The 18,635-nt window shown below is 43.1% G+C and overlaps 2 protein-coding genes across 4 annotated transcripts in view; both read right to left on the bottom strand.

The window, feature by feature from the left end:
* Window positions 1-536: 536 nt before the first annotated feature.
* LOC106561786 (guanine nucleotide-binding protein subunit beta-5) lies at window positions 537-13,868 on the bottom strand. The gene is made up of 11 exons (XM_014126029.2): window positions 13,591-13,868; window positions 11,708-11,844; window positions 10,888-10,929; window positions 7,203-7,279; window positions 6,926-7,058; window positions 5,672-5,815; window positions 4,998-5,089; window positions 4,741-4,789; window positions 4,498-4,594; window positions 3,730-3,896; window positions 537-2,083 (listed from the first exon to the last, which is right to left on the bottom strand). The coding sequence occupies exons 1-11, from the start codon at window positions 13,724-13,726 to the stop codon at window positions 2,072-2,074; spliced, it is 1,086 nt and encodes a 361-aa protein (XP_013981504.1). The 5' UTR covers window positions 13,727-13,868; the 3' UTR covers window positions 537-2,071.
* Window positions 13,869-17,718: 3,850 nt separating this feature from the next.
* LOC106561778 (unconventional myosin-Vc) overlaps window positions 17,719-18,635 on the bottom strand; it is a 52,833-nt gene continuing 51,916 nt past the window's right edge. For 2 of the 3 annotated variants that reach the window (XM_045688613.1, XM_045688615.1), the window contains one exon: window positions 17,719-18,520. In XM_045688613.1, coding sequence (XP_045544569.1) covers window positions 18,365-18,520 — 156 coding nt within the window. In that variant the 3' untranslated portion in view covers window positions 17,719-18,364. The remainder of the gene's footprint in view (window positions 18,521-18,635) is intronic. The other variant, XM_045688614.1, reaches the window with a different exon arrangement.

The raw sequence follows: 18,635 nt of genomic DNA, 5'->3' as shown, positions 1-18,635 counted from the left end.
GCTCTTAGAATGACCGACGTGCTCTTAGAATGTACACGTGCTCTTAGAATGACCGACGTGCTCTTAGAATGACCGACGTGCTCTTAGAATGACCGACGTGCTCTTAGAATGTACACGTGCTCTTAGAATGACCGACGTGCTCTTAGAATGTACACGTGCTCTTAGAATGTACACGTGCTCTTAGAATGACCGACGTGCTCTTAGAATGACCGACGTGCTCTTAGCATGACCGACGTGCTCTTAGAATGTACACGTGCTCTTAGAATGACCGACGTGCTCTTAGAATGACCGACGTGCTCTTAGAATGACCCGTTCTACTTGGGACTCAGACCTTGTGACTTGTGACTTGCTTGTGTCTCCTTTAATAGTGACTTGGTCCCACCTCGGGTAAATATGAAAATATATTACAAAATAAATCATAATTGTCATATTGATATATATGTAAAACATATTTTTTGCTTTTATTTTTTATTTACTTCAAATCACAGATAAATTCCAAATATGGCAACCACAACAGCAGAAATAAACACAAAATCGAAAGTCCAAATTAATTTTATTACTTTTGTGTGGTGTAAGTGAATAGTTTATGGTATTATGTAACTTTGTATATACACTAAACTACAATATAATAATTACAATAAATTATCATCAGAATAATTGCATGAACAGGAATACATAAGTCTAAGAATTTAAATAAGTAGGTATTCACAAAAGGTTATATATTCATGTTAGCTAGATATTATCTAGTGTTTGTCATGTTGAACATCTCAAGCAGTACGTGAATTCCCACAAGTGGAAAGGAACTTGAAGGGTAAAGTATTAGAATGGGAAATGTGGCATCAACCAAGATGATTTGTCCTGGCATCAACCAAGATGATTTATCCTGGCATCAACCAAGATGATTTGTCCTGGCATCAACCAAGATGATTTATCCTGGCATCAACCAAGATGATTTGTCCTGGCATCAACCAAGATGATTTATCCTGGCATCAACCAAGATGATTTGTCTTGGCATCAACCAAGATGATTTATCCTGGCATCAACCAAGATGATTTATCCTGGCATCAACCAAGATGATTTATCCTGGCATCAACCAAGATGATTTGTCCTGGCATCAACCAAGATGATTTATCCTGGCATCAACCAAGATGATTTATCCTGGCATCAACCAAGATGATTTGTCCTGGCATCAACCAAGATGATTTGTCCTGGCATCAACCAAGATGATTTATCCTGGCATCAACCAAGATGATTTATCCTGGCATCAACCAAGATGATTTGTCCTGGCATCAACCAAGATGATTTGTCCTGGCATCAACCAAGATGATTTATCCTGGCATCAACCAAGATGATTTGTCCTGGCATCAACCAAGATGATTTATCCTGGCATCAACCAAGATGATTTGTCCTGGCATCAACCAAGATGATTTGTCCTGGCATCAACCAAGATGATTTGTCCTGGCATCAACCAAGATGATTTGTGACTCTTGAGGGTTGGTTCCAAATGTATTGGACTGTTTTTCATCATATCTCAAATCTAAACATTGCATCGTACTACATCTTATACATTAGGTTATTGAAGACATTCTTCCTCTTAACTCTTTTTACTCTCTGTATATTCACCGGTAGATTCATTTCAAAACGTTGTTATTTATCACCATCTACTTCACACTAGTTCTCTTTCGACTAGAGTAGCTATATCATCATTCTGTGTGTGATTATTCATTTCATTAAGATATATTGACCTTGCGTGATCTAAAATACTTAATGTGATACGCTATTTAAAGCTCGTAATAAAAGTGTATCCTTTTGCAGGGTTTTTTTGTTTGTTGATAATGACTGTTAACTTTATCAAAAGACCATGGATGACATGTACCCTCACACACCACTACAGTAAGACCCAGTGTTAACAATGCCTGCCCTTTACCACTGTATATATGTTCAACTGAATCTGAACCGATGATTGTATTCAAGCAGAGTGAATCACATCTGTCTCTTAGTTTACAACTGGCTCGATCTATCTACCACTGAATTCACTTGGTCAGTTTTTCCTCTTCTGTGTCGTTTTGTCTTAAGCCCAGATCTGAAATGTAAAAAAGCAAATAAGAGAGAGAAACATAAACTTACTTCACCATAAAAAAAAAATACATCTTGATGCTGTTCTATAGAAGAAGAGGAAAATGGAGAGGGTCCCAGGGAAAACTCTTGACGAATTGGAGAATAGAATGATAAGATAGATTGGATGGATGGATGGATAGATAGGAGTAGACAATACTAATAATTTGTCTTTTGGGAATATAACCCAGGTGATAACCCCTATCCCTCACCCTGAGAGTGTGGTCCTTTTGGGAATATAACCCAGTTGATAACCTCTATCCCTCACCCTGAGAGTGTGGTCCTTTTGGGAATATAACCCAGGTGATAACCCCTATCCCTCACCCTGAGAGTGTGGTCCTTTTGGGAATATAACCCAGGTGATAACCCCTATCCCTCACCCTGAGAGTGTGGTCCTTTTGGGAATATAACCCAGGTGATAACCCCTATCCCTCACCCTGAGAGTGTGGTCCTTTTGGGAATATAACCCAGGTGATAACCCCTATCCCTCACCCTGAGAGTGTGGTCCTTTTGGGAATATAACCCAGTTGATAACCTCTATCCCTCACCCTGAGAGTGTGGTCCTTTTGGGAATATAACCCAGTTGATAACCCTCTATCCCTCACCCTGAGAGTGTGGTCCTTTTGGGAATATAACCCAGTTGATAACCCTCTATCCCTCACCCTGAGAGTGTGGTCCTTTTGGGAATATAACCCAGGTGATAACCCCTATCCCTCACCCTGAGAGTGTGGTCCTTTTGGGAATATAACCCAGGTGATAACCCCTATCCCTCACCCTGAGAGTGTGGTCCTTTTGGGAATATAACCCAGGTGATAACCCCTATCCCTCACCCTGAGAGTGTGGTCCTTTTGGGAATATAACCCAGGTGATAACCCCTATCCCTCACCCTGAGAGTGTGGTCCTTTTGGGAATATAACCCAGTTGATAACCTCTATCCCTCACCCTGAGAGTGTGGTCCTTTTGGGAATATAACCCAGGTGATAACCTCTATCCCTCACCCTGAGAGTGTGGTCCTTTTGGGAATATAACCCAGGTGATAACCCCTATCCCTCACCCTGAGAGTGTGGTCCTTTTGGGAATATAACCCAGTTGATAACCTCTATCCCTCACCCTGAGAGTGTGGTCCTTTTGGGAATATAACCCAGGTGATAACCTCTATCCCTCACCCTGAGAGTGTGGTCCTTTTGGGAATATAACCCAGTTGATAACCTCTATCCCTCACCCTGAGAGTGTGGTCCTTTTGGGAATATAACCCAGTTGATAACCTCTATCCCTCACCCTGAGAGTGTGGTCCTTTTGGGAATATAACCCAGGTGATAACCTCTATCCCTCACCCTGAGAGTGTGGTCCTTTTGGGAATATAACCCAGTTGATAACCTCTATCCCTCACCCTGAGAGTGTGGTCCTTTTGGGAATATAACCCAGGTGATAACCCCTATCCCTCACCCTGAGAGTGTGGTCCTTTTGGGAATATAACCCAGGTGATAACCCCTATCCCTCACCCTGAGAGTGTGGTCCTTTTGGGAATATAACCCAGGTGATAACCCCTATCCCTCACCCTGAGAGTGTGGTCCTTTTGGGAATATAACCCAGGTGATAACCCCTATCCCTCACCCTGAGAGTGTGGTCCCATGACCCCGAGCAGAAGGCCGTTCCGTCAGGAGACAGACGCAGAGTGCTGACGCGGTTCTCATGCCCAAACAGGATGGACACCCTCGTCCCCTTCAAGACATCCCACACGTTGATGGTGTAGTCGTTGTAGCCACCGAACAGTAGCCGGCCTGAAGAAAATACATGTCCTCTTTCAACAATGTAGATGCAATACATCGTTTCTGAAGAGAAGGTTTAATGTGACGGTAAGCTGTTCATATTCAGCTTACTGGTTAGTAACATGGATCACTAAAGTGTAGACTGGTTAGTAACATGGATCACTAAAGTGTAGACTGGTTAGTAACATGGATCACTAAAGTGTAGACTGGTTAGTGACATGGATCACTAAAGTGTAGACTAGTTAGTAACATGGACCACTAAAGTGTAGACTGGTTAGTGACATGGATCACTAAAGTGTAGACTGGTTAGTGACATGGATCACTAAAGTGTAGACTGGTTAGTGACATGGTGTAGACTAGTTAGTGACATGGATCACTAAAGTGTAGACTGGTTAGTGACATGGATCACTAAAGTGTAGACTGGTTAGTAACATGGATCACTAAAGTGTAGACTGGTTAGTAACATGGATCACTAAAGTGTAGACTGGTTAGTAACATGGATCACTAAAGTGTAGACTGGTTAGTGACATGGATCACTAAAGTGTAGACTGGGTCAACAGAAGAGAGGTAAAAGCATGGCTACTAGATGAAGTTGATGAATACGGTATCTCACCACTGAGAGAGAAGTCGACACTGGAGGCACCAAATATGATGCTCTCTTTGGAATAAATGGCCACTTCTCTGTCTGCTCTCAGGTCATAGAGACGACACTGAAACAAACACATGCATTAATAAGTAGAATTTAAAAAAATAAATAATTGCAAACGGGGGTAAAAACATTCAATGTCAAAGTACTTAATGAACTTTGACATTGAAAGGCAGCATCAAGCAGTAAATGATATGGATGATAACTTACTGTAGCATCATCGGAGCCTGAAGCAAATGCATCTCCACTGGGGTAATACCTGATGCCAAGGAAGGAGACAAACAACCAGGTAATGTAGAAGAAACCATACAAAATGAAGATTAGCTTAGGTTTTACAGGGACAGTGCCAGCTAGTTTTCAACTGCAGTCGCCCAGACTCAACGTATTATTAATACAGGGTGTTTTAACACAGTGTGTCAACAGTGTCAGGTCTCGAAGTCCCTTGGAATTAATTCATATCTCCTTACCTGACGCTGTTGATGTCCGATTCGTGGGTTTCGAAGGACTGAATGCACTGGCCTGAGCGCATGTCCCATATGTTAGCCTTCTTGTCACAGCCCTGTGTTTAGACACACAGAAGATGATTAAGGAATTCATTCATTATTGCTAATCTTTTTTTTGAAAAGGTTTAAACCCCCCCCCAAAAAAATAGGGGTTTAACTTCCAAGGGCCTTTTTTTCCTGGTTAAATAAAGGTTAAATGAAAAATATCCACATTATGTCAAATGTAACACAGTATCTTTGCATTCTGGACTACACATGCCCCTAGAGACAGGGGGGGGGGTTTGAATCTCAAGCCTGTCACGATTTCCTCACTATCATTTCAAAATCTGTCTCTCTCTGTGAATAATAAAAAAAAATACGAAAGGAAAAAGACAATGCTTAGAGGATATCAAGGTTGTTTATTCACAATTTCTCCGTTGTGGGACAATACAGTGAAACGCCAGCATAGCTGGTTCCTATGGGAACGGATATACTTAGTTACACATTCATGGAAGACTGCAGTTGTCAGTTTCACAGGCACGTTGCTCACAGTATTAGCACTCTGCATGCACACCTCCAATCACACTCGCACTCCATCCACACCTCATTTGCACATCACACAATTATACGTGCACGCACACACACACACACCCACTCACCCCAGAGACGAAGGTGTTGCCGGTCTCAGAAGGAGCCAGGTCCAGACAAAGAACATCAGCGGCGTGTCCATGGAAACTCTGCAACAGCTGACCGCTCTCTACATCCCATAATGCACAGGTTCCGTCTCCGCTCGACGTCAGGATCTGGAACACAAAGGGATTCATCACAAACTGCATCTTGGGATCACAACGTAATACACGTGCTCATATAAGGGGTGAAAACTAACAGCCACTTAATTCATTCATTAAATGTCAATGGGAGACGAAGTGAAAATGTGATTTAAGTGAAGGTTAGGATTCATCCTATAATGTACATATGGGACTGGTTTCCCAGATCTATATTAGGCTCATTTACATTTACATTTTACATTTGAGTCATTTAGCAAACGCTCTTATCCAGAGCGACTTACAGTAGTGAATGCATACATTTCAATTCATTTCATACATTCAAAACAAATCTTTTTTCCCCCTGTACATTTCAGAACCAAAAATATTCTATATTGAGTATGTCAGGGAAACCAGCCCCTAGAGCGCAAAGTACAACTACACTACTACAAGTCGTAAGGTCAGAGGGAAGCCATTGTAATAACTTTGTCTGTTCAGAATTCAGATTCCGAATTCTATGACACTGACCCATAAATAGAAGAGTCTTGGCCCGAGGCTAAAGCATGTGACTAAACACAGCCAATGGGGAACATTAGATTGTTGTGAATTATTAAACAATAATGGCAATTCTTTCCAGGTCGGGTATAGAGTGCAGTACAGTATGACGGGGCAGTGATTTCACCATTACTCATCTGTCATAGGAAAGTAGTAGAAATTCAGATGCCTCATCCAAATTTGATCATCCTGTTGTTGCAGAAATATTCCTGCACATCAGGAAAAGCAAACTTGTAGTGATTTAAAGTTTTAAAAAGACTTCTAAAGTTTCTAATTTCCACTTTAAAATGTCAGACTTGATTTTCCCAAACAAAAAATTTAGCAATCCCTACCAAAAACAATCCATTAATTATAATCCATATAACAATTCACATTTCCTGTTGCTGCAGGATTATTTTCCTGATGTGTGAAACTGGCTCAAATTATGATACGGCATATCAGTAAGTTTTTCTTTTAAACTGATTTTGCGGCAATCAAGTAATTCAACGAGTTATAGAAACGAGCGAATACAAACCTTGGTAAAGACTATAACGAAATATACAAATGTACAACAAATAATAATTACATCAGAATAAGAGAAATGTATTCTCTAACCTGCATGTCTGAGTTGGTGAAGCTACAGGCAGATAAATAGTTGGTGTGCATGGCGACAGACTTCTTCTTCGCTGCCAGGTTCTCATTCTTGTCCAACGACAGAGGGTACACTGAGCACTTGTTGTCCAGACCACTGAAACACAATCAATCCATCACATTTTATTTATTTAACTCTCTTAATGTCAACAGTTGTGACTGTGCTTCACAGTAACCGGGCCAAGACCCACAAGTGCACAGTGGGGAAAATGGAGCATGTGGATGGAGCAGGGAGACTTACCCACAAGCCACTGCACATCCAGAGGGGGCGTAGGCACAGGCCATCACCCAGGTGCACGGCATGGTCACTGCATGCTCCTAGGGGACAAATCAAATTTGATGTGATTTAGATTTTTGATTTGACTGTGTAATTGTTGTGATGAAAGGATCCCTTGCAAAAGAGACCTTGGTTTCAATGGGACTCAAAGTTTAAAAAATAAAAAATAAAAAAATATATATAAAAAAATAATAATAATAATAAAATAAATAAATAAATAAATATATATATATATATAAAATAGTGCATTTTTTACCTTAATCGATGCAAGGTGGATTTTTTTTAATTATACTGTAATTCTGATGGTTCAACGCTTGAAAGGCTTCAGCTCAGGTTTGATATATTTTCCCTGTTCAAATCAATCATCAATCCGTTCCAAAAGGTGTTACAGTGTTTGCATTCAAGGTCAGGATTTTATCAAAGGGCGTTAGCATACAGCAGTAAATTCCCTTGAAAGTGACATTCAGAGTGTGAATTATACCGGGACATCCAGGGGTGTCTATAATACCCCGACATCCAGGGGTGTCTATAATACCCCGACATCCAGGGGTGTCTATAATACCCCGACATCCAGGGGTGTCCATAATACCCCGACATCCAGGGGTGTCCATAATACCCCGACATTCAGGGGGTGTCCATAATACCCCGACATCCAGGGGTGTCTACAATACCCCGACATCCAGGGGTGTCTATAATACCGGGACATCCAGGGGTGTCTATAATACCGGGACATCCAGGGGTGTCTATAATACCGGGACATCCAGGGGTGTCTATAATACCCCGACATCCAGGGGTGTCTATAATACCCCGACATCCAGGGGTGTCTATAATACCCCGACATCCAGGGGTGTCTATAATACCCCGACATCCAGGGGTGTCTATAATACCCCGACATCCAGGGGTGTCTATAATACCCCGACATCCAGGGGTGTCTATAATACCCCGACATCCAGGGGGTGTCTGTAATACCCCAATATCCAGGGGGTGTCTATAATACCCCGACATCCAGGGGGTGTCTATAATACCCCGACATCCAGGGGTGTCTATAATACCGGGACATCCAGGGGTGTCTATAATACCCCGACATCCAGGGGTGTCTATAATACCCCGACATCCAGGGGTGTCTATAATACCCCGACATCCAGGGGTGTCTATAATACCGTCACATCCAGGGGTGTCTATAATACCCTGACATCCAGGGGTGTCTATATTACCCCGACATCCAGGGGTGTCTATAATACCCCGACATCCAGGGGTGTCTATAATACCGGGACATCCAGGGGTGTCTATAATACCGGGACATCCAGGGGTGTCTATAATACCGGGACATCCAGGGGTGTCTATAATACCCCGACATCCAGGGGTGTCTATAATACCCTGACATTCAGGGGTGTCTATATTTAGCAGGACCTCCTCCGCTACATTTATTTATGGGCTGTATAGTAAAGATGTAATTTAACTGTAAAATGTATTACCTTTTTAATGTGTCATGAACACAACCAGGTCATGATGTTTTCATCTGATTGTCGAAACAAATCACTTCAAAAAGTAGGTTAAATTGGATTACCTGCTCACGTCTACTCCAAAATAATTCCAGCATGCGAACAGTGCACCCGCCGTTTGAATGCAAAGGGACATCTATTACAAACACCATAAGGGTAATGACATTCAGCCTACCACGTGGTGTGTATTCATGAACGTCAAAGGAAGCCAGGTTTCCCAAAAGATGTTAAACATATATACAATTATTTCTCATTCGGGCAGTGGCGACCTGTCATTCAGGGCAGAGCCCCACCTGTTTTTTTTGCCCCAAAAAATAAATAATTGTATTTCTTTAGGGGTTGTCTGTTTTGCATGTTATTTTGGCATTAATACGTGTCACATATCAGTTTGCAAACAATGAAAAAAAAAAATGAAAAAAAAAGAACGCTGTATACAAACATTTTTCTTGAGTAAGGCAGCTACAAAATGCAGGTGTTTCAGCTCAGTGCTTTCTGTGGTGGTGGGGCAGCCAGCGGATAATACGGAACACTGTGCCGTGATTGGCTCAGTGTTCTGTCACTCATGGTGGACACTACTAAGTCTAAGGTTAGACCTTGAAAAATCAAGCCCCTTGGGTGCTGCTATAGAGTTACAGTAGAAGCGCCTATCCATATGTAGCCCATTTATCTAACGCTGTCTGGCCAAAAAAGAATGACATGTCATACTCTTTTTGGCCTGACAGCATCAGATACATGGGCAACACATACGGAGACAGAGAGGCGCTGTTTCACTCGCTCTGATGTTTTCTCCTGTGAGATTGATGAGTCTGGGTGAAAATTATCAATATATTCAGAGATGACGTATCAAATCAGATTTCAAAGGTGGCCGTGGCCACACAGGGCACTGGCCACCCTGGGCCACGCCACAGGTCCATAGGGCACTGGCCACCCTGGGTACCACCCACAGGTCCATAGGGCACTGGCCACCCTGGACACCGCCACAGGTCCATAGGGCACTGGCCACCCTGGGCACCGCCACAGGTCCATAGGGCACTGGCCACCCTGGGCCACGCCACAGGTCCATAGGGCACTGGCCACCCTGGGTACCACCACAGGTCCATAGGGCACTGGCCACCCTGGACACCGCCACAGGTCCATAGGGCACTGGCCACCCTGGGCCACGCCACAGGTCCATAGGGCACTGGCCACCCTGGGTACCACCACAGGTCCATAGGGCACTGGCCACCCTGGGCCATGCCACAGGTCCATAGGGCACTGGCCACCCTGGACACCGCCACAGGTCCATAGGGCACTGGCCACCCTGGACACCGCCACAGGTCCATAGGGCACTGGCCACCCTGGGCACCGCCACAGGTCCATAGGACACTGGCCACCCTGGGCCACGCCACAGGTCCATAGGGCACTGGCCACCCTGGGCCACGCCACAGGTCCATAGGGCACTGGCCACCCTGGGTACCACCACAGGTCCATAGGGCACTGGCCACCCTGGGTACCGCCACAGGTCCATAGGGCACTGGCCACCCTGGGCCACGCCACAGGTCCATAGGGCACTGGCCACCCTGGGTACCACCACAGGTCCATAGGGCACTGGCCACCCTGGGCCACGCCACAGGTCCATAGGGCACTGGCCACCCTGGGCCACGCCACAGGTCCATAGGGCACTGGCCACCCTGGGTACCACCACAGGTCCATAGGGCACTGGCCACCCTGGGCCACGCCACAGGTCCATAGGGCACTGGCCACCCTGGGCCACGCCACAGGTCCATAGGGCACTGGCCACCCTGGACACCGCCACAGGTCCATAGGGCACTGGCCACCCTGGACACCAACCACAGGTCCATAGGGCACTGGCCACCCTGGACACCGCCACAGGTCCATAGGGCACTGGCCACCCTGGGCACCGCCACAGGTCCATAGGGCACTGGCCACCCTGGGCACCGCCACAGGTCCATAGGACACTGGCCACCTTGGACACCGCCACAGGTCCAAAGGGCACTGGTCAGTAGTGCAACATGTAGGGAATAGGGTGCCATTCGGGATGCACAAAATGTTGTCATTCATCCAAAATCAGATGAAATAACTACAGAAGTCTCCAAGCATTTGCCAACTCTATAGCCTTTCTGGACAGAGAGAAAAAGGTTCCCTACCTTGTTAGTGGTGAAGGCATCCCATACAATCACTTTTCCATCCTGAAAAGAAGTTAGATTAGGAAAAAAAACATTACAAGTGGCACACAGGCCTAAGATTCTCTACATTTCCAACAAAAACGCCACAAATGTTATAACCACTGAAAACAGTGCATATTATTTTAAACAAAAAGTCAGCAATATGGACAGCGACCATCAGTATCTCAGGGGTGGCTACTGAAATATACACATCTGCTTTAGGACCTTTCCCAAACCTCAAAGTCAGCGATGACGAGCTTAAAATAAGAGAGGAAGAGGTCGAAGCGAGAGAGGTTTATTCCGCCGAAAATCTGTCCAAGAAAATAAGACCACAAAGTGAGGAATTATTGTATGGAGGACAAAATGAGAGAGTGTCGAAATTTGGTCAACAAATATTTTTTTGAATTGGTAATTTGCTATGCGAGGCTTATTTGATTGAATGTACATTTCGTAATGGTTAGGTTATTACGAATGAACTGATATATGTGGACGCACGTGGCATTTCGGCCACTTTGAAAAAAAACGACTTTATATCGGAGTTGTGCCTGTTGTTCACGTACACATCTGCCCTCACATTGGCTACAATGGTCCCACCTGATTTCGACTCCTCCCGCCTGCCTTCCATCTTTGAAGAGATGTATTTCCATTGTTAGAGCGGTCACTCGACTATCTTGTCAATCTGATAGAAAATCTTTATTTTAACCATTCATTTCAGGACCATGGACAGCGACCGTCCATATATCAAGAGCGGTGAATGCATCTTTTAGGACTTTTAGGACATAGCCAATAAACTAATACTCACCTGTGATGAGCTGACGATCCTCCTCTTGTCCTTACACCAGTCCATGCAGAGAACTTTGTTTCCATGTCCCTTCAGAGTCCGCCGGGTCTTCATGATAAACTGACCCAGTCCATCAACCTTCTCTGCCACCTGGTGGACTGTAGTAGGGACCAAGATCCTATGTTACTGTACTGCGGTAGGGACCAAGATCCTATGTTACTGTACTGTAGTAGGGACCAAGATCCTACGTTACTGTAGTAGGGACCAAGATCCTATGTTACTGTACTGTAGTAGGGACCAAGATCCTATGTTACTGTACTGTAGTAGGGACCAAGATCCTATGTTACTGTAGTAGGGACCAAGATCCTACGTTACTGTAGTAGGGACCAAGATCCTACGTTACTGTACTGTAGTAGGGACCAAGATCCTACGTTACTGTACTGTAGTAGGGACCAAGATCCTATGTTACTGTACTGTAGTAGGGACCAAGATCCTACGTTACTGTAGTAGGGACCAAGATCCTACGTTACTGTAGTAGGGACCAAGATCCAACGTTACTGTAGTAGGGACCAAGATCCAACATTACTGTAGTAGGGACCAAGATCCTACGTTACTGTAGTAGGGACCAAGATCCTACGTTACTGTAGTAGGGACCAAGATCCTACGTTACTGTAGTAGGGACCAAGATCCTACGTTACTGTAGTAGGGACCAAGATCCTATGTTACTGTACTGTAGTAGGGACCAAGATCCAACGTTACTGTAGTAGGGACCAAGATCCTACGTTACTGTAGTAGGGACCAAGATCCTACGTTACTGTAGTAGGGACCAAGATCCTACGTTACTGTAGTAGGGACCAAGATCCTACGTTACTGTAGTAGGGACCAAGATCCTACATTACTGTACTGTAGTAGGGACCAAGATCCTACGTTACTGTAGTAGGGACCAAGATCATTCGTTACTGTACTGATGTTAAAGGTGGTTAGTTTTGGACCAATATCAGATATTAGTGTTGAAGGGATCAATCTATGGTTAGTTATAGACACCAAGCAATTTCCTACTTTAGTGTACCGTTGTTATAGGGACGAATATCCAACGTTAGTGAACTGTTGTTATTGGGACGAATATCCAACGTTAGTGTACTGTTGTTATTGGGACGAATATCCAACGTTAGTGTACTGTTGTTTTAAAGACGAATATCCAACGTTCGTGTACTGTTGTTATTGGGACGAATATCCAACGTTAGTTAACTGTTGTTATTGGGACGAATATCCAACGTTAGTGTACCGTTGTTATAAGGACGGATATCCATCGTTTGCTTATGGTGTTATGATAGCATGAGCTGAGCCCGGTCTTAATGTGGTCTAGCTTTAAAACATCCCGCCGGGTTGGGGGTTCATATTAAACCGCAGTAAACGGTTAGACACGTTAAAATTCATCTCTCTGATCTCAACAATGTCGACAAAGCTAAGCATAAATCAAGGATGAATAATGTTTTTAAAGCACCATCTCGGCTATAATAAAACTGTGCTTTTCAGTGTGAAAAGAAATAGCAAATAGTGGAGTAAATTCCACCAAACGCCTAAGATATATGTCTAATTGTTTATTTATTAATATTATATATATATAATATAGATTAATATTAATACATAGGCGAGCAAGTGGCTTCAAATATAATATTATAATAATACCATTTACAAATGAATTGAAGAATTATCCGTTTTCTTCGTATGACCGAGTCAGTGCTCACCGTAGCCTGATAATAGCAATATGACAAATTCACAATATCGGCCAGTAATATATAAATATATTCTGATATGGTGGTGTTTACATGTTTCCTGCAGTACTATTGGGAAGACAGAGCATGTTTTGCTTCGCAGGGCCTTCCCTCTCGTCTCTCACTCACGTTCGACATCATGCAGCTTCGCTCTTTCGTCCTCGAGTTTCGTTTTCAACGTGTCCGATTCCGCTTTTAGGTTAGTGAGAGTCTCATTCTGTTGAACCTCCTGTGTAGCCATTTCAGGGTTTGTGGTAAATATCATATATATTCCCGTTGTCAGAGCAGATGCGGGTAGCAGCAACAACAACAACAAAAGAAGAAAAGAGAAAAAAAAGAGAGAGTATGTTTTGCAAGCTGAAGGACGCGGGGCTCACAGCTGATGCGGCTCTCATGACGTCAGAGGAAAGATGCTCTCTCTCTCTCTCTCTCTGGTTAAAGAGGAGGGATGCTGTGTCGGCTGCATCCATCAAGTGCGCCAATAGCTACAATTGTTACGCTTGACGCAAAAAGAGAGAATTGTTTTTCCTCTCAACCATAATATAAAGATTCTAGACATGGTCAACACTAATGCTATCATGTACACAGGGGCGAAAATCTGATATCAACTTTGGAGGGGACAATTACATGACATTTTCTCAAGAGCAATTCCTGAGGGGGACACCAAAAGTAGTGCTGTAACACATAGCCTACATTGTAATATGGTAAATGTATATTGAGGAACCAAAGAAATAAGGTGTTTGCCGTACTCCTAACTACCGGTACCCAAAACTACACAACTAATCACAACAGCAATACCATTGCCTTTAACAAATCTTAGTTCAGTCACCAGTTTAAGTTGAGAGTGGGGGTATCCATGGCATTTTCCAATTATGTTCCTATTTTACAAGTAAAAAAAATGGACAACCTTTCATAATGTTGCCAAACAAAGACTCAACAAACTTACCTGAGACTCCCTGTCTCTGCCAGTCTGTCCCTGCATATCTGTCCCCAACTCTGCTGTCTGTGTGCCATCTGTTGCCTGCTCTGCCTAATGACATCATTGTGAAACATTTCCATTAGAATTTCATTTCTTTCTTATGAACATTTTATCAACTAGTCTTTGACATATTAGGCTACTAGCGTTCTTACTATGCGTTTTGGTGTACTGAAAAATACTCTGATGTCCGTCTTTTATTTTTCTGCCATTTTTCTACCTGGCTGGCTGGCTGGCTACACACACAGTGTGAAGGTTATTTACAGTAGGAGATGGGCTTCTATCATCTTATCTTTTATCATTCTATTTGGGCTTCGATCTAAAAGGTAGCTAGCAAATGTGAAACGGATTAAAATGACAAGAGTTGACAGCTGTATGAGTTCACCATTTACACAACATATGCTGCAACTTTTTGTAATTTTAATAGTTTGTTTCATATTGGCTGGCTTCCAACAATAGCTGAATTTGCAAAGCTAGCGAGTACCAATTCCGTTTCAGTGGTGTTTGCTATAATCTTTGCTACCCGGGTTAAATAAAGGTGAAATAAAATAAATAAATAAAAAAGTTCCCTTGCGAAAATTTAGCTTTTGTACCGAGACCATTAAATATATTTAAGACAATGGAAGAAGAGAGTGAAGTTCTGTTCAGTTTGGACTTCAGTTTATCGCTAACCTTATCACAGGGACTTTGAAGCACTAATTTACATCATCTGCATGCTGATCTTGGAATAAATTGACGATAGCAAAGACTCCATATAGTACCTATTCCACATAAATGGAATAGGTACTAGCTAGCTTAATAGTTAATATTTGCGTGCTAGCTCTGCATATTCAGCTAGTGTGTGTGCGCGATTGACTGGATTAACCTCACGTCAGTTACCTGCATTGAGTGCCTTTCAGACAGTAGACACGACCCCTCTGTTACCTTGCCAACTAAGGAACTGGCGTGGATCAAACCATTGTGAAAAATGGGTGGGGGGGGGGGGGTCGCAATCTTTTGAAACTTAAAAACGCGCTATTAAGTGTCTATAATCAACACAATTGCTTTCATTGCGTATTATTAATATTATTTAAATTACATAGTTATGTTTCAGTGATATATCGGGGGGGACAAATCATATTTTTCCCAGGATGGGGGGGGGGGGGTGGTGTCCCCCCCGGGATTTCCGCCCCTGCATGTAGGGCTGACGTTTGCATGTGTAAGAAATCCTTACAAAAAATAAAAATAAAAACAGAAATCAACTAATACAACATTTTATTCGCATGTAATTCATTTTAGGCACATGTATTTACAGTGCTTTCAGGAAGTGTTCACACCCCTTGACTTATTCTGTTGTTACAGCCTGAATTTAAAATGGATTACATTTAGATTTGTCTTCGCTGACCTACTCACAATATCCTATAATGTCAAAGTTGAATCATGTTTAAAAAAAATGATATATATATATTTTAAACATGACTCAGGGGTGTAAATACTTACTGTATGTAAATTCAATATTTCTGTATTACATTTTTTATAAATTTGCAAAAATGTCTAAAAATGTGTTTTCACTTCATCATTATGGGGTATTGTGTATAGATGGGTGAGAAAAACACTCAATTTAATCAACTTGGAATTCAGGTTGTAACACAACAAAATGTGGAATAAGTCAAGGGGTATGAATACTTTCTGAAGGCACTGAACAAAAATATAAACACAACATAAAGTGTTGGTCCCATGTTTCATCAACTGAAATTAAAAAAAATCCCAGAAATGTTCCCTACGCACTTATCTCTCAAAAAAAGCATATTTCTTTAAATATTTTGTGAACCAATTTGTTTACATCACTGTTAGTGAACATTTCTCCTTTTCCAATATAATCCATCCACCTGACAGGTGTGGCATATCAAGTAGCTGACTAAAAAGCATGATCATTACACAGGTGAAATTGTGCTGGGGACAATACAAGGCCACTAAAATGTGCAGTTTTGTCACACAACACAATGCAACAGATGTCTCAAGTTGAGGGAGCGTGCAATTGGCATGCTGACTGCAGGAATGTCCACTAGCGCTGTTGCAAGATAATTTAATGTTCATTTCTCTACCATAAGCCACCTCCAATGTCATTTTAGAGAATTTGGCAGTACGTCCAACCTGCCTCACAACCGCAGATAACCACGTGTAACCACACCAGCCCAGGACCTCCACATCCGGCTTCATCACCTGCGGCATCATCTGAGACCAGCCACACGGACAGCTGATGAAACTGTGGGTTTGTCTGAGACCAGCCACCCGGACAGCTGATGAAACTGTGGGTTTGTCTGAGACCAGCCACCTGGACAGCTGATGAAACTGTGGGTTTGTCTGAGACCAGCCACCCGGACAGCTGATGAAACTGTGGGTTTGTCTGAGACCAGCCACCCGGACAGCTGATGAAACTGTGGGTTTCGCACAACCAAAGAATTTCTGCACAAACTGTCAGAAACCGTCTCAGGGAAGCTCATCTGCGTGCTCGTCATCCTCACCAGGGTCTTGACCTGACTGCAGTTTGGCATCGCAACTCAGTGGGCAAATACTCACCTTCAATGACCACTGGTACGCTGGAGAAGTGTGCTCTTCACGGATGAATCCCGGTTTCAACTGTACTGGGCAGATGGCAGACAGCGTGTATGGCGTGTGGGTGAGCGGTTTACTGATGGCAATGCTGTGAATAGAGTGCCCTATGGTGGGGATGGGGTTATGGTATGGGCAAGGCATAAGCTACGGATAATGATTTTATCGATGGCAATTTGAATACAGAGATACCGTGACAAAATCCTGGAGGCCCATTGTTGTGCCATTCATCCTCCGCCATCACCTCGTGTTTCAGCATGATAATGCACTGTCCCATGTCGCAAGGATCTGGACACAATTCCTGGAAGCTGAAAATGTCCGAGTTCTTCCATGGCCTGCAAACTCACCAGACATGTCACCCATTGAGCATGTTTGGGATGCTCTGGATCGACTTGTACGACAGCGTGTTCCAGTTCCAGCCAATATCCAGCCATTGAAGAGGAGTGGGAAAACATTCCACAGGCCACAATCAACAGCCTGATCAACTCTATGTGAAGGAGATGTGTAGCGCTGCATGAGGCAAATGGTGGTCACACCAGATACTGACTGGTTTTCTGATCCACACCCCTACTTTTGTTTAAGGTATCTGTGACCAACAGATGTATATCTGTATTCCCAGTCATGTGAAATCCATAGATTAGGGCATAATGAATATATTTAAATTGACTGATTTCCTTATATAAACTGTAACTCAGTAAAATCTCTGAAATTGTTGCATGTTGCATTTATATATTTTTGTTCAGTATATTATTTAAAGATACAAAAACATTGGACACATTTGAATTGACTATATAAAAAAAACAGCAGTTTGATATTGAACTTAAAACTGTTTTCTTCAGAATTGCATTTCTCATCTCATCTAGCTGAGAATTAAGGTTTATCACTATACTACCAAGCATTTCTCATCTCATCTAGCTGATAAGTAAGGTTTATCACTATACTACCAAGCATTTCTCATCTCATCTAGCTGAGAAGTAAGGTTTATCACTATACTACCAAGCATTTCTCATCTCATCTAGCTGAGAAGTAAGGTTTCCTCACTATACTACCAAGCAGCCCTGCAACAGCATCTGCATTTACGTCACACATTCATCAGTCATCAGCGTAATATTTATATCAAACTGTATTACGAGTGTAAATGAAAAAACACAAAATCATTTTTAAAAGGCTATTTGGCTACAATGGCAGTTGGTGGCACCCGAGACACTGGCAGACACTGGCACCTCACTCCTGCCAGCTTTTCCCCGTCATCCCTGGGATTCAAACCAGCAACCTTTAGGTTACTGGACCGCTTCTCTAGAGTCAAGGCTACCGCTTCCCCCAGAGGCCAGGGGTTTAGATCCTGGTGAGGAAGCCCAGTCTGAGGCTGGATGGCAGCTGCAGTAGCTCCAGGGCCTGAGAGGATGGGGTGAAGGGGAAGGTGACCTGGAAACGATACTGGGTGTCCAGCATCAGCTGGGAGGATCCCCCTTCACGGTCCTGGAGCAAGCCCTGGGGACAAGGGAAATACATTCATTTCCTACATTTAATTCATGGAAATGGTTTTGGATTGATTTCCATATACCGGAACTGCTGTGATTAAAATCATTTCATAATAATCCAGGCG

This window comes from Salmo salar, chromosome ssa10 (assembly GCF_905237065.1).
Source record: "Salmo salar chromosome ssa10, Ssal_v3.1, whole genome shotgun sequence".
NCBI lineage: Eukaryota > Metazoa > Chordata > Actinopteri > Salmoniformes > Salmonidae > Salmo > Salmo salar.
The sequence above is the reverse complement of the archived record's forward strand: the minus strand, read 5'-3'. Positions and strand labels throughout refer to the sequence as shown.